Below are 13,607 nucleotides of genomic sequence, written 5' to 3'. Positions count from 1 at the left end.
GGCTGAACTTCTCATCAGTCCAATATCAAGTGTCTAATCAAAGGAAAAGGTCTCACTCTATTTCCGTCTCTCTTTTTCTCTTGCTCATTCCCTCTTGTTCCCTCTATCTCTCTCTATTCCCCTCCCTCTCCCCATCCATCCCTCTAAGGGTGTGCCCATTCGTCTGGAAGTGGGTCCTAAGGACCTGAAGCAGGGTCAGTGTGTGGCCGTGAGGAGAGACACTGGGGAGAAGATCACCCTACCTGAGGCCGACACAAAGAAGAGGCTCACACAGCTACTGGAGGACATCCAGACCAACCTCTTCAAGAGGTAGAATGCATGTACATTCACGCACTCGTACAAGTGTGGAGACACACGCTTTCGAAAATCAAGGCCAACCTTTAGGTAACACACACACACACGCACACATTATAAGAATGATCAGCATATACACATGCTTCACACACATACAGTTGAAGTCAGAAGTATACATACACTTAGATTGGAGTCATTAACTCGTTTTCAACAACTCCACAAATTTCTTGTTAAACTATAGTTTTGGCAAGTCGTTTAGGACATCTACTTTGTGCATGACACAAGTCATTTTTCCAACAATTGTTTACAGACAGTGAATTATAAGTGAAATAATCTATCACAATTCCAGTGGGTCAGAAGTTGACTGTGCCTTTAAACAGCTTGGAAAATTCTGATAGGCTAATTGACATCATTTGAGTCAATTGGAGGTGTACCTGAGAATGTATTTCAAGGTCTACCTTCAAACTCAGTACCTCTTTGCTTGACATCATGGGAAAATCAAAAGAAATCAGCCAAGACCTCCAAGTCTGGTTCATCCTTGGGAGCAATTTCCAATGCCTGAAGGTACCAAGTTCATCTGTACAAACCATAGTACACAAGTACAAACACCATGGGACCACGCAGCTGTCATACCACTCAGGAAGGAGATGCGTTCTGTTTCCTAGAGATGGACGTACTTTGGTGTGAAAAGTGGAAATCCATCCCAGAACAACAGCAAAGGACCTTGTGAAGATGCCTTTTCAGCAATACCTTTTCCAGAATGATGTATCACCTTACCATAAGGCAAAAGTGATAACTAAGTGGCTTGGGGAACAAAACATAGATATTTTGGGTCCATGGCCAGGAAACTCGCCAGACCTTAATCCCATTGAGAACTTGTGGTCAATCCTCAAGATGCGGGTGGACAAACAAAACCCCACAAATTCTGACAATCTCGAAGCATTGATTATGCAAGAATGGGCTGCCATCAGTCAGAATGTGGCCCAGAAGTTAATTGACAGCATGCCAGGGTGGATTGCAGAGGTCTTGAAAATGAAGGGTCATCACTGCAAATATTGACTCTTTGCATCAACTTCATGTAATTGGCAATAAAAGCCTTTGGCACTTATGAAATGCATGTAATTATTCTTCAGTATTTCATAGTAACATCTGACAAAAATATCTAAAGACACTGAAGCAGCAAACTTTGTGGAAATTCATGTGTCATTCTCAACTTTTGGCCACGACTGTACATGCTCTCTGTTTTGCGCTCTTTATGTGCGTCTCTCTCGGTCTCTGTGTGTATCTCTCTCAGCTACTGCACTGGGGCTAATGTACACACACACACACACGTGTGACCTGTCGAATACTGGACTAATATCAAATATTTCTGTGTCGCAGGGCATCAGACGATTTGAACAAGCACATGGTGGTAGCAGACTCTATGGAACAGTTCCAGAAAGACCTGGACCAGGGCATGGTGAGTTACACTGTTTATCTGTTATATATGTTGAACCTACATCAGAGATGAAGTCTTCATGGCCTGTGTGGTACAGCGGTTACAGCCGCTCACCCCGGAACACATGTAAGCCAGAGTCTTCATAGGTTCGTATCCAGCCCACTGCCCTTTGACTCACCCTTCCCTGTATATCACATTGTACTATCTCTTCAATAAAGCTAAAGGAAACTGACAGGAGTGGGGGAAAAAAGATATAGAAAGTATTTTTTGGGAAGTGGGGCAGTACCACTCCTGTCAGTTTTCACTTCTGGCTGGCTTAACTAATACAAACACACTGACCGTTTTATTTATTTTTATTTTTGGGGGGGATGTCCACAGATTGTCCAGATCCCCTTCTGTGGAGAAATCGAGTGTGAAGACTGGATCAAGAAGACCACTGCCAAGTACGTATCTCTCAATGACCGTGATGCATATATACGTACATTGGAGAGAACAAATATATGATACACTGCCGATTTTGCAGGTTTTCCTACTTACAGACTTCTACATGCATTGTAATTTATATCATAGGTACACTTCAACTGTGAGAGACTAATGTAAAACAAAAACCCAGAAAATCACATTGTATGATTTTCAAGTAATGAATTTGCATTTTATTGCATGACATAAGTATTTGATACATCAGAAAAGCAGAACTTAATATTTGGTACAGAAACCTTTGTTTGCAATTACAGAGATCATATGTTTCCTGTAGTTCTTGACCAGGTTTGCACACACAGCAGCAGGGATTTTGGCCCACTCCTCATACATATCTTCTCCAGGTCCTTCAGGTTTTTGGGCTGTCGCTGGGCAATACGGACTTTCAGCTCCCTCCAAAGATGTTCTATTGGGTTCAGGTCTGGAGACTGGCTAGGCCACTCCAGGACCTTGACGCTTCTTACAGAGCCACTCCTTAGTTGCCCTGGCTGTGTGTTTCGTGTTGTTGTCATGCTGGAAGACCCAGCCACGACCCATCTTCAATGCTCTTACTGAGGGAAGGAGGTTGTTGGCCAAGATCTCGCAATACATGGCCCCATCCCTCCTCCCCTCAATACGGTGCAGTCGTCCTGTTCCATTTGCAGAAAAGCATCCCCAAAGAATGATGTTTTCACCTCCATGCTTCACAGTTGGGATGGTGTTTTTGGGGTTGTACTCATCCTTCTTCTTCCTCCAAACACGGCGAGTGGAGTTTAGACCAAAAAGCTCTATTTTTGTCTCATCAGACCACATGACCTTCTCCCATTCCTCCTCTGGATCATCCGGATGGTCATTGTCAAACTTCAGATGGGCCTGGACATGCGCTGGCTTGAGCATGGGGACCTTGCATGCGCTGCAGGATTTTAATCCATGACGGCGTAGTGTGTTACTAATGGTTTTCTTTGAGACTGTGTTCTGGAGCTGAGACCCAGCTCTCTTCAGGTCATTGACCAGGTCCTGCCGTGTAGTTCAAGATCATTGATGCCCCACGAGGTGAGATCTTGCATAGAGCCCCAGACCGAGGGTGATTGACCGTCATCTTGAACTACTTCCATTTTCTAATAATTGCGCCAACAGTTGTTGCCTTCTCACCAAGCTGCTTGCCTATTGTCCTGTAGCCCATCCCAGCCTTGTGCAGGTCTACAATTTTATCCCTGATGTCCTTACACAGCTCTCTGGTCTTTGCCATTGTGGAGAGGTTGGAGTCTGTTTGATTGAGTGTGTGGACAGGTGTCTTTAATACAGGTAACGAGTTCAAACAGGTGCAGTTAATACAGGTAATGAGTGGAGAACAGGGGGGCTTCTTAAAGAAAAACTAACAGGTCTGTGAGAGCCAGAATTCTTACTGATTGGTAGGTGATCAAATACTTGTCATGCAATAAAATGCAAATTAATTACTTAAAAATCATACAATGTGATTTTCTGGATTTTTGTTTTAGATTCCGTCTCTCACAGTTGAAGTGTACCTATGATAAAAGAATTACAGACCTCTACATGCTTTGTAAATAGGAAACACTGCTGATTTTGCAGGTTATCATATACTTGTTCTCTTCGCTGTACATGTGTATAACAAGTCTTGCAATTCTTTATAATCGCGTCAATATGCATTATCGTCTCTTAGTGAAGTGTTAGCAAATGTAGAATGAAGCTCAATAAATCTGTCAACTCCCTATCCTGTCTCTTTGTCCCCCCTCTCCAGGGACCAGGATCTGGAGCCCGGTGCCCCCTCCATGGGTGCAAAGAGTCTGTGTATCCCCTTCAAGCCCCTCAAGCCCCTGCAGCCGGGCCAGATGTGCGTCAGCGGCAAGGAGGCTGCCCAGTACTACACTCTGTTTGGCCGTAGCTACTAAATACACACCTGAAGGGTGTATCTCAATCGTCTGAAATGGCTTCCTCGTCACTTCTCCTTTGTCTGGGAAATGTGAAGAACAAGATTGTTGAAAACCAAGAAATTCTCTGAGTGTTTCCCCCTATCATGCTCTTTTGAATGAGCAGAGATGAAGTCACTTAAGATTATTGAGATATACCGAGTCAACACCCCATAGTGTGTTCCCTTTCTTTCAGCCCTTAACCATGTTGCAATGGTGGCCCAACCCCTTGAAAGTGACTAAAGAAAGGCACTCTCCGTAATCAACTTATCTCCCCACTTGCCCCAAATGTAACACAAAAAAGCACGTTTTTTTTACCCGGTGACAGTCTTGTCCCTTTCTCCCTCCCACCCTAACTTATCTCAGGACCTTTTACAGGTATAAAAGATGTCCTTGTACTCAGGCAAGATGTTTTAGTACCTCCCCACTAACTGAACTGACATTGACCCCTCTCTGTCATAGCAATTGGGGGTGGTGAGGGTTGTTTCCTGGAGATTTTCGACTCGTTATTCCGGTGTACCAACTCATAGGAATACTCATAGCCCCTCTAGTAATTTAATAGGATCTATGTCATAAACAGCCCTCAAAGCTCCATAATGTGGTTAAAATAGCAGCCATAGAAGCAGTAATGAGGTCAATGGATCTCAACCAAAACAATGGAAATGCGTAGGGAAAAGATCCCAACTCTTCTCATTGCCCCCCAGCAAAATGTTCCTTCTTTTAGGCTGCTATTGTGTATTTCACACTGTTGAGGTAAAACAAATATTAATAATCAACCTTATTTCAGTTAAAAACAATTGACTACCACCACCGATTTCTCTATGCTAGCTGTGCTACCAGCTTATACGAACGGGAGGTAGCATTTAGCAGTTACTACTTCTAAACCTGAAAAGGAACTACTTCTAAATGTTATGCAGCGTAAACATCCAAATATATCCAAATCTGACTTTTAGTAACCACATTGTGGGCCTGCTACAATACATCAATAATGAGGGATTTGATGAATATCCACTTTGTTCGATCAGATTTGAAGGTGCTCCCCCACGGTCTGCGTTCCATTGACCTCTTTACTCCATCTATATTGGTCAGGGAGAAATCCAAACCAGTCTAATTGAAATTGATGGCAGTAGAGGCATAATCCTGATTTTTCTTATGCAGGAAATTAAAAGTAAGGCATTTGATTTCAGAAATTGTGTATTAGAATTGTGAACTTAAAATATTGTAATATAATTATAAGTATAGTTTTTATACGGGTTTATTGTGAATGCTGTGTATAAATAGCCTCTAAAAACAGGGCTGTCCAACTATTTCTGGAGAGCCACCCTCCTGTAGGTTTTTGCTCCAACCCCAGTTGTAACTAAAAGGATTCAGCTTATCAACCAGCTAATTATTTGAATCAATTGTGCTAGATTAGGGTTTGAGTGAACCTACTGGACAGTAGCGCTCGGGAAACATGGTTGGCGAGCCCTGCTCTATAATATATATGGAAAAAGACCATAATTGTCTGCATTTTTGTTTTCTTGGAAAGCTGTGAGTGTTATATGATACACTATCAATACTTGTTGCATTTACAACTTTGTTTAAGTACTATCATCAACTGATTTGAGACATGCTGTGGATTGACGGCATTGTTTGAATGGAATGTTGTCATATTGGCAGTTAATTTGAAAAATGTATTGAATCATTCCTCTGAAGCTGGCTAGCTAACAAACATACAGTGCAGATACATTCTTCAAATTCATTATTTTACACTATCACAGCACTGGCGAACCATGGTTGACCACCTCCCTGACCAAAATGGCTGACCTTTGTTCCACCATAAGAAGGTTCATGTCCATACTAGCATCCTCATTCTATTGGAATACGTACTATGACATACCTGTACTGTAATCTTTGATTTACTCCAACTCATGCAATTGTAGAACTTGTCTATAATAATAAAGGGAATTTCCACTGTATAGTTTCCGGTGATTTCTGTTGGGGAGATGCTTCTTTATCTGTAAATTATGGTCACTTTATATGAAAATGTGTGGATTCTTGTCCAAACAGGTGCACATCATTGTTCTATGGTCAGTGTGGAAAAGTGAAACTCCACTTTCCCAGAGATCATGTAAAATGGCGCCGGAAGAAATGGCAGCAGTTTTACGGGCGCACAACCAATTGTGCTATTATGTTTTTTTCGCGTTATTTGTAACTTATTTTGTACATAATGTTTCTGCAACTATATTTTACTGCGAAAAAGAGCTGGATATTAGGGCAGCGATTACTCACCTTGGATTAGCCAAAGACTTTTCTACAACAAGGACGACGCACAGGACATTCTCCAAACACCCCACAGGGCCGACATCTCCGCTATTTGCAAGAGGAAGCGACGCGGGTTCAGAGGAAAAAGAGCCGGATGCCTGGTCAGGACCCGGAGAAGGCGACTGGGAAAGCTGCCTTTACCGTCAATACTACTCGCCAACGTCTAATTTATTGTCCAATGATTGCACGATCACGAATATCCTACCAACGGGACATCAAAAACTGTAATATCCTATGTTTCACGGAATCGTGGCTGAATGACGACATGTATATTCAGCTAGCAGGATATACGCTGCACCGGCAAGATAACAGCACACTCCTAAGACAAGGGGGGTGGTCTGTGTATATTTGTAAACAGCTGGTGCATGAACTCTAAGGAAGGTTCTAGATTTTGCTCGCCTGAAGTCGAGTATATTATGATAAATTGCAGGCCACACTACTTGCCGAGAGGTTTTTTTATTTTTTATATTCCGATTTTTCGTGGCTGTTTATTTACCACCAAAGACTGATGCTGGCACTAAGACCACACTGTCAGCTGTATAAGGAAATAAGCAAACAGAAAACCACTTACCCAGAGGCGGCGCTCCTAGTGGCCGGAGACTTTAATGCAGGGAAACTTTAATCAGCAAAACCAAATTTCTATCAACATGTTAAATTTTCAACCAGAGGGAAAATAATTCTAGATCACCTGTACTCCACACACAGGCGTGTACAAAGCTCTCCCTCGCCCTCCATTTGGTAAATCCGACCACAACTCTATTCTCCTGATTCCTACTTGTAAGCAAAAATTAAAGCAGGAAGCACCAGTGACTCGGTCTATAAAAAAGTGGTCAGATGAAGCAGATGTTAAACTACTGGACTGTTTTGCTATCACAGACTGGAACATGTTCCGGGATTCTTCCGATGGTATTGAGGAGTACACCACATCAGTCACTGGTTTTATCAATAAGTGCATCGAGGACATTGTACCCACAGCGACTGTACGTACATACCCCAACCAGAAGCCATGGATTACATGCACTGCCACTTTCAAGGTGAGGGACTCTAACCCGGAAGTTTACAAGAAATCCTGCTATGCCCTGCGACGAACCATCAAACAGGCAAAGCGTCAATACAGGGCTAAGATTGAATCGTACTACACCTGCTCCGACGCTCGTCTTATGTGGCAGGGCTTGCAAACTATTACAGACGACAAAGGGAAGCACAGCTGCGAGCTGCCCAGGGACACGAGCCTACCAGATGAGCTAAATCTCTTCTATGCTCGCTTCAAGGCAAGCAGCACTGAGGCACGTATGAGAGCATCAGTTGTTCCGGACGACTGTGATCACGCTCTCCGTAGCCAACGTGAGTAAGACCTTTAAACAGGTCAACATACGCAAGGCTGTGGGGCCAGACAGATTACCAGGATGTGTGCTCCGGGCATGTGCTGACCAACTGGCAGGTGACTTCACTGACATTTTCAACATGTCCCTGATTGAGTCTGTAATACAAACATGTTTCAAGCAGACCACCATAGTCCCTGTGCCCAAGAACACAAGGGAAACCTGCCAAATTGACTACAGACCCGTAGCACTCACGTCCGTAGCCATGAAGTGCTTTGAAAGGCTGGTAGTGGCTCACATCAACACCATTATCCCAGAAACCCAAGACCTACTCCAATTTGCATACTGCCCAAACAGATCCACAGATGATGCAATCTCTCCACACTGCCCTTTCCCACCTGGAAAAAAGGAACACTTACCCTCAAAGCTCATTACTAAGCTAAGGATCCTGGGACTAAACACCTCCCTCTGCAACTGGATCCTGAACCTCCTGACGGGCCACCCCTGGTGGTGAGGGAGGTAACAACACATCCGCCACACTGATCCTCAACACTGGAGCTCCCCGCGGGTGCATGCTCAGTCCCCTCCTGTACTCCCTGTTCACCCACGACTGCATGGCCAGGCACGACTCCAACACCATCATTAAGTTTGCAGACGACACACAACAGTGGTAGGCCTGATCACCGACAAAAACGAGACGGCCTATAGGAAGGAGGTCAGAGACCTGGCCGGGTGGTGCCAGAATAACAATCTATCCCTCAACGTAACCAAGACTAAGGAGATGATTGTGGACTACAGGAAAAGGAGGACCGAGCACACCCCCATTCTCATCGACGGAGCTGCAGTGGAGCAGGTTGAGAGCTTCAAGTTCCTCGGTGTCCACATCAACAACAAACTAGAATGGTCCAAACATACCAAAACAGTCGTGAAGAGGGCACGACAAAGCCTATTCCTCCTCAGGAAACTAAAAAGATTTGGTATGGGTCCTGAGATCTTCAAAAAGGTTCTACAGCTGCAACATTGAGGTTATCCTGACTGGTTGCATCACTGCCTGGTACGGCAATTGCTCGGCCTCTGACCGCAAGGCACTACAGAGGGTAGTGTGTATGGCCCAGTACATCACTGGGGCTAAGCTGCCTGCCATCCAGGACCTCTACACCAGGCGGTGTCAGAGGAAGGCCCTAAAAATTGTCAAAGACCCCAGCCACCCCAGTCATGGACTGTTCTCCCTACTACCACATGGCAAACGGTACTGGAGTGCTAAGTCTAGGACAAAAAGGCTTCTCAACAGTTTTTACCCCCAAGCCATAAGACTCCTGAACAGGTAATCAAATGGCTACCTGGACTACTTGCATTGTGTGCCCTCCCCAAACCCTCTTTTTATGCTGCTGCTACTCTGTTTATTATATATGCATAGTCACTTTAACCATGTCTACATGTCCAACCAGTGGTCCCGCACATTGGCTAACTCGGCTATCTGCATTGTGTCCTGCCACCCACCACCTGCCAACCCCTGTTTTACGCTACTGCTACTCTCTGTTCATCATATATGCATAGTCACTTTAACCATGTCTACATGTACATACTAACTCAATCAGCCTGACTAACCGGTGTCTGTATGTGGCCTCACTACTTTTATAGCCTCGCTACTGTATATAGCCTGTCTTTTTACTGTTTTATTTCTTTACTTACCTATTGTTCACCTAATACCTTTTTTGCACTATTGGTTAGAGCCTGTAAGTAAGCATTTCACTGTCAGGTCTACACCTTTTGTATTCGGTGCACTTGACAAATAAACTTTGATTAGATTTTTTAAATTCAGTTTACAGATAAATCAGTGATTCCTGATATTCTGAAGTCAGGTGAATTTCTTATATTATAAGCAAATTAGATCTGGGCCCGGTTTCCCAAAAGCATCTTAAGGCAAAATTCATAGTTAAAACCTTTGTAGGAGCGTTATCAATGGGCCTGGGACCCCAAAGGCTTCTTAGAACCATAACAATGAACTTAGCCAAATAGATGCTTTTGGATACCCGGCCCTGAGCTGTTGCCTAACACCATTGTCACTAAAGTTGCACTTAAACGCTTGTAAGGTAACGACTGCCTCAGACCAGTTTTGAAGCAGTTAAGTCGTTAGATGATAGTTTACCCTCCCATGTTAATTTATAGACATTAGATCTCAACTAAACATTGAGGGTTTGCGGTTTCCAAGACAGTTTAATTTAAATCTAATTCTACTTAAATTTATCCAGATAAATTGCTTAACTTCAGATTAATTAGTTCTAGACTAGGGAGTCCTAGAATAAGGTAAGTAAGCACTAACCAGTTAATCTTTGTGAAACCTGATTAGACTAACGATGTGCACTTGATGCAGACCTGACGATGCTTCAAAAACCAATACATAAGTATTGTGTGGAATTGGAGCAAGTCACCTAAACCAAACAATGGATGGAGGTAAAAGAAAACGTTCAAAGATTTTCATCGACTTTGAAAAAAAAAAAAAAAAACCTCCTTGAAGCGAATTGTATCAAACCACCAAATTATCGAGAACAAACAGCATAATTCATCACCAGTAAACAAAAGGATGCAACAACAACTTGAGGTAAGATACTTGTCGTGGAAATTACCATCAGGGACACCTGAAGTCAATATTAAATTAATAATTTATCAGCAAGCTGGAGAGGTTCCAACAAACTCATTAACATTTGTTTCATGCATGTGACTGACCAATACCTCACAAGGCTTCTCTCCAAGCTGAGACCTTGAAAATGAGACACCCCTTTCAGTTCTCAAAACAATGTTCTGGGTGTACTGCCAAATTGCTTATTCTAATATTGAGGATTCCTCTCAGGCACGATGAATCAATCACTTGCACGAACCCAGTCAAATTGGTTATTAGAAAAGCACAAACATATTTTCCTTCACATTCCCTCTTATCACTGATAATTATCGTTACATTTTAAGGTAAGCATTAGATTATAGCTTCTATTAAAGTAAGTGAAATCAATACATAAAACCATGAAACTTCATTCTTTCAAACCCTTCACTCTGGGTTCTACAATCTAAAATACAGACAAGGGATCTGTAGACTCTGATTGTTTCCATAGCTCTTACCTATAAAACCATTGCAGTAGAATGTTTTAACTTAAGACCTTTGCTTCATTACACAATTTCAATTATGGCATTGACATCAGCTGGAGCTTTTGTTGCAAGTGGCATGTTAATGACAGATCGGTATCTTAATGCATTTTTTGTTGTCTAAATGACTATACATTTCGCAGTGTGTAGACCTCCACAATTAACCTGATAACCAAATAAACCATTTTGGACAAGCATACATCAATTGCGGGCATGGTTGACCACTCCTCTCCCTCCAGGCACTCATTCTTCTGGTGTTTTTTAATTTTCTTCAGGTAGTGTCTTAGTTCGTGCACAGGTTGCTGGCTTGGACTCAGGTCTCCGGGCAGAAGTGGTGAAGGACCATAGTGAACACCATTGTCACCATTACTTCAGCCGGTTAGAGGGGGTGAGGCTCACACTGTTCTTGGTCAAATTATCCTTTCCATGCATCTTGACACCATCTTTGGTCACCTTCGCCATAACCTCGAGAGAGGACAGACCAGAACAACAGTTTAGTTTAGGGCATTTCTGATTCAGGAAATACAGTAAATAGTTTGTCTGGATGACAAATTATTACTATTACCAATATTCTTAGACATTTGTATGCAGACAAATGTCAAAGAGAATAACACAGTTGAAACCATTTTTGCAAATTGTCATACCTCACTATCATCTTGGCGATCTCCCCGCAGAGATACAGGGTCAGGGAGTTAGAGGGCTAATTCTTAGGGAGAAATCCACACTATCCTGCAGACCCACTCTGGTGAGATTTGTATTGAAGCTTGACAAAAACAAAACAACATGCACACAAAACAATAACATACACTCCCTTGTGACACGTCTCAAATCATGGTTCCTATATAAACACCACCGCTCGTGGTCCGAATCACACATGACTATTGATCAATTATTAACTTCCTAATTATAAGTGTTTACTCTGCGTTCATTTAAGTGTGGCGCTGCGCCGTGGCAGAATCATTGCTGCCACACAAAAATAAATATCCTGTCTCTACCAAACATAGTTTCAATAAAGTTCTGTAAAGCACATTCACTTTTGTTGGAAATAGATAATCTGTCTGTGTTCAACACAGTTCTGAAGGCTATTTAGCTGTGTGAGCTGTGGCAGGCACCCTGCAACTCAAGAAACGGAGCGTGCCAGTGACCAGTGTACAAGTGACCAGTGCTTGATTCAGAGACTCTGTGGTACAAAACACAATTCACTTGAATCTCTTCAGAATGCACCTGTGCCAGAAATGGCACGCCATTGACCAGTGCTCGAGTGACCAGTGCGCAATACAGAATCTTTGCGGCGCGAAACACAATTCACTTGAATCATCTCAGTGCTCCTGCGTGAGAAATTGCAAGAAAGGTACGTTAGCTTCTTTGTCTAACGTTAGCTAGCCAACTAGTTAACTACATAAGCTAGGTTTAACCTAAAAACTCAACATATTTTAGATCTATAATATTGCTGCCACAATTGTAACGGCAATAAGCTATCCAATATCCACAAGTATGTTGAAGATAGAAACATGGTTAACTAAAGTTACTAGTCAAGCAAGTTAGCTAGCCGGTTCGTTTGTAACTGTATTAGGTGCAAGCAAGATAGCTAAATTTTTCTGTCTTCGATTAGATTTTTTTTTTCTCAGATGAGTTTATTTAAATATTTCCAGCCACAGCAGCAAAAGAGAAAGGAAAAGCAGGGGCAAGAGTGTCAGATAACGTTAACTTAGCTGTCTAACGTCAAATCAGCCTGAATTAAATGAAACTTTTTTAGTTAGTTAACTCTTTAAATGCTTAAGATGTAATTTTAACAAGACAGAAAAGAGGCAGAATCCCGGGAGTGAGGTATGGATGCACGAGGGACAGAAAGGCAGAGAAGAGGGAGCCAAGAGGGGAGATGGAAGGAGAAAATGAGAGAGGAGAGCAGAGTGGAACAAAGGAAAGGATAGAGCCAGGAAGAGAGATGGAGGAGAGCAGAGAGAAGGATTAGATAGAGGAGTAAGGGCAAGTGCTCACCAGTGGCAATCCGGATGGGACCCTAAGTGGCTTTAAATTGACAGACTGAAGCCGTGGCTATATAATAAGCCACATGGTTAGTCAAATTTCCTTTAATTAGGCTAAGGGCTACAAATGTTTACTTTGTACTACAGCATTGTGTTTATTTCTGAGCCAACTCCGCCAGGACCTCGATGACCCAATGGGTCTGGGTGCATTCAACATCAAGGAGAAGGAGGAAAGGGAGAGGCCAGGTGGAGAAGACCAAGACCAGGGAGCAGTTCTGGGTTTGGTTCAGAGAGGAGGTAAAAACATTTGCTTTCTAATGCTGTGATGAAACCAATGTTACATCATGTGTGTTGGATAAATGAAAACAAACAGCTATTGCTAACTTTCTTTTGATGTAATTAGGTAATGGATCCATATCTTGTTGGCCTCCAGGACAGCCTAGACTGGAGGTTCCAACACTTGGAGATTCTGGGGGCCTTCAGTGTGTTGGGACCTGTGTTCTCTAGTGAGAGGATAATCACCTTTAACCTGACCCTCCTCTCCAGCCACTTCTTGCAAGCCCTAGAGGCTGCAAGAGTGGCCCTCTTACAAGCAACATGTGCTAGTTGGAACATTCAAGGTATGGCATGAGTGTGACAATCTTTTGAAGAGAAAATTTTAGGCCAGTGTTACCCAACCCTTTTCCCTGTTGAACTATCACCCTGCTGACTCTTCTTTAATGTTGGACATCTTTTTGTTTTT

At 42.8% G+C, this 13,607-nt stretch overlaps 1 protein-coding gene across 1 annotated transcript in view; it reads left to right on the top strand.

The window, feature by feature from the left end:
- Nucleotides 1–6,072, top strand: part of LOC118402787 (bifunctional glutamate/proline--tRNA ligase-like) — a 58,654-nt gene extending 52,582 nt beyond the window's left edge. The window contains exons 31-34 of the mRNA XM_035801047.2: nucleotides 149–309; nucleotides 1,675–1,753; nucleotides 2,111–2,175; nucleotides 3,948–6,072. Coding sequence (XP_035656940.1) covers nucleotides 149–309; nucleotides 1,675–1,753; nucleotides 2,111–2,175; nucleotides 3,948–4,098 — 456 coding nt within the window. The 3' untranslated portion in view covers nucleotides 4,099–6,072. The remainder of the gene's footprint in view (nucleotides 1–148; nucleotides 310–1,674; nucleotides 1,754–2,110; nucleotides 2,176–3,947) is intronic.
- The last annotated feature ends 7,535 nt before the right edge of the window (nucleotides 6,073–13,607 follow it).

The sequence above is a fragment of the Oncorhynchus keta genome, chromosome 2 (genome assembly GCF_023373465.1).
Source record: "Oncorhynchus keta strain PuntledgeMale-10-30-2019 chromosome 2, Oket_V2, whole genome shotgun sequence".
Lineage (NCBI taxonomy): Eukaryota > Metazoa > Chordata > Actinopteri > Salmoniformes > Salmonidae > Oncorhynchus > Oncorhynchus keta.
The sequence above is the reverse complement of the archived record's forward strand: the minus strand, read 5'-3'. Positions and strand labels throughout refer to the sequence as shown.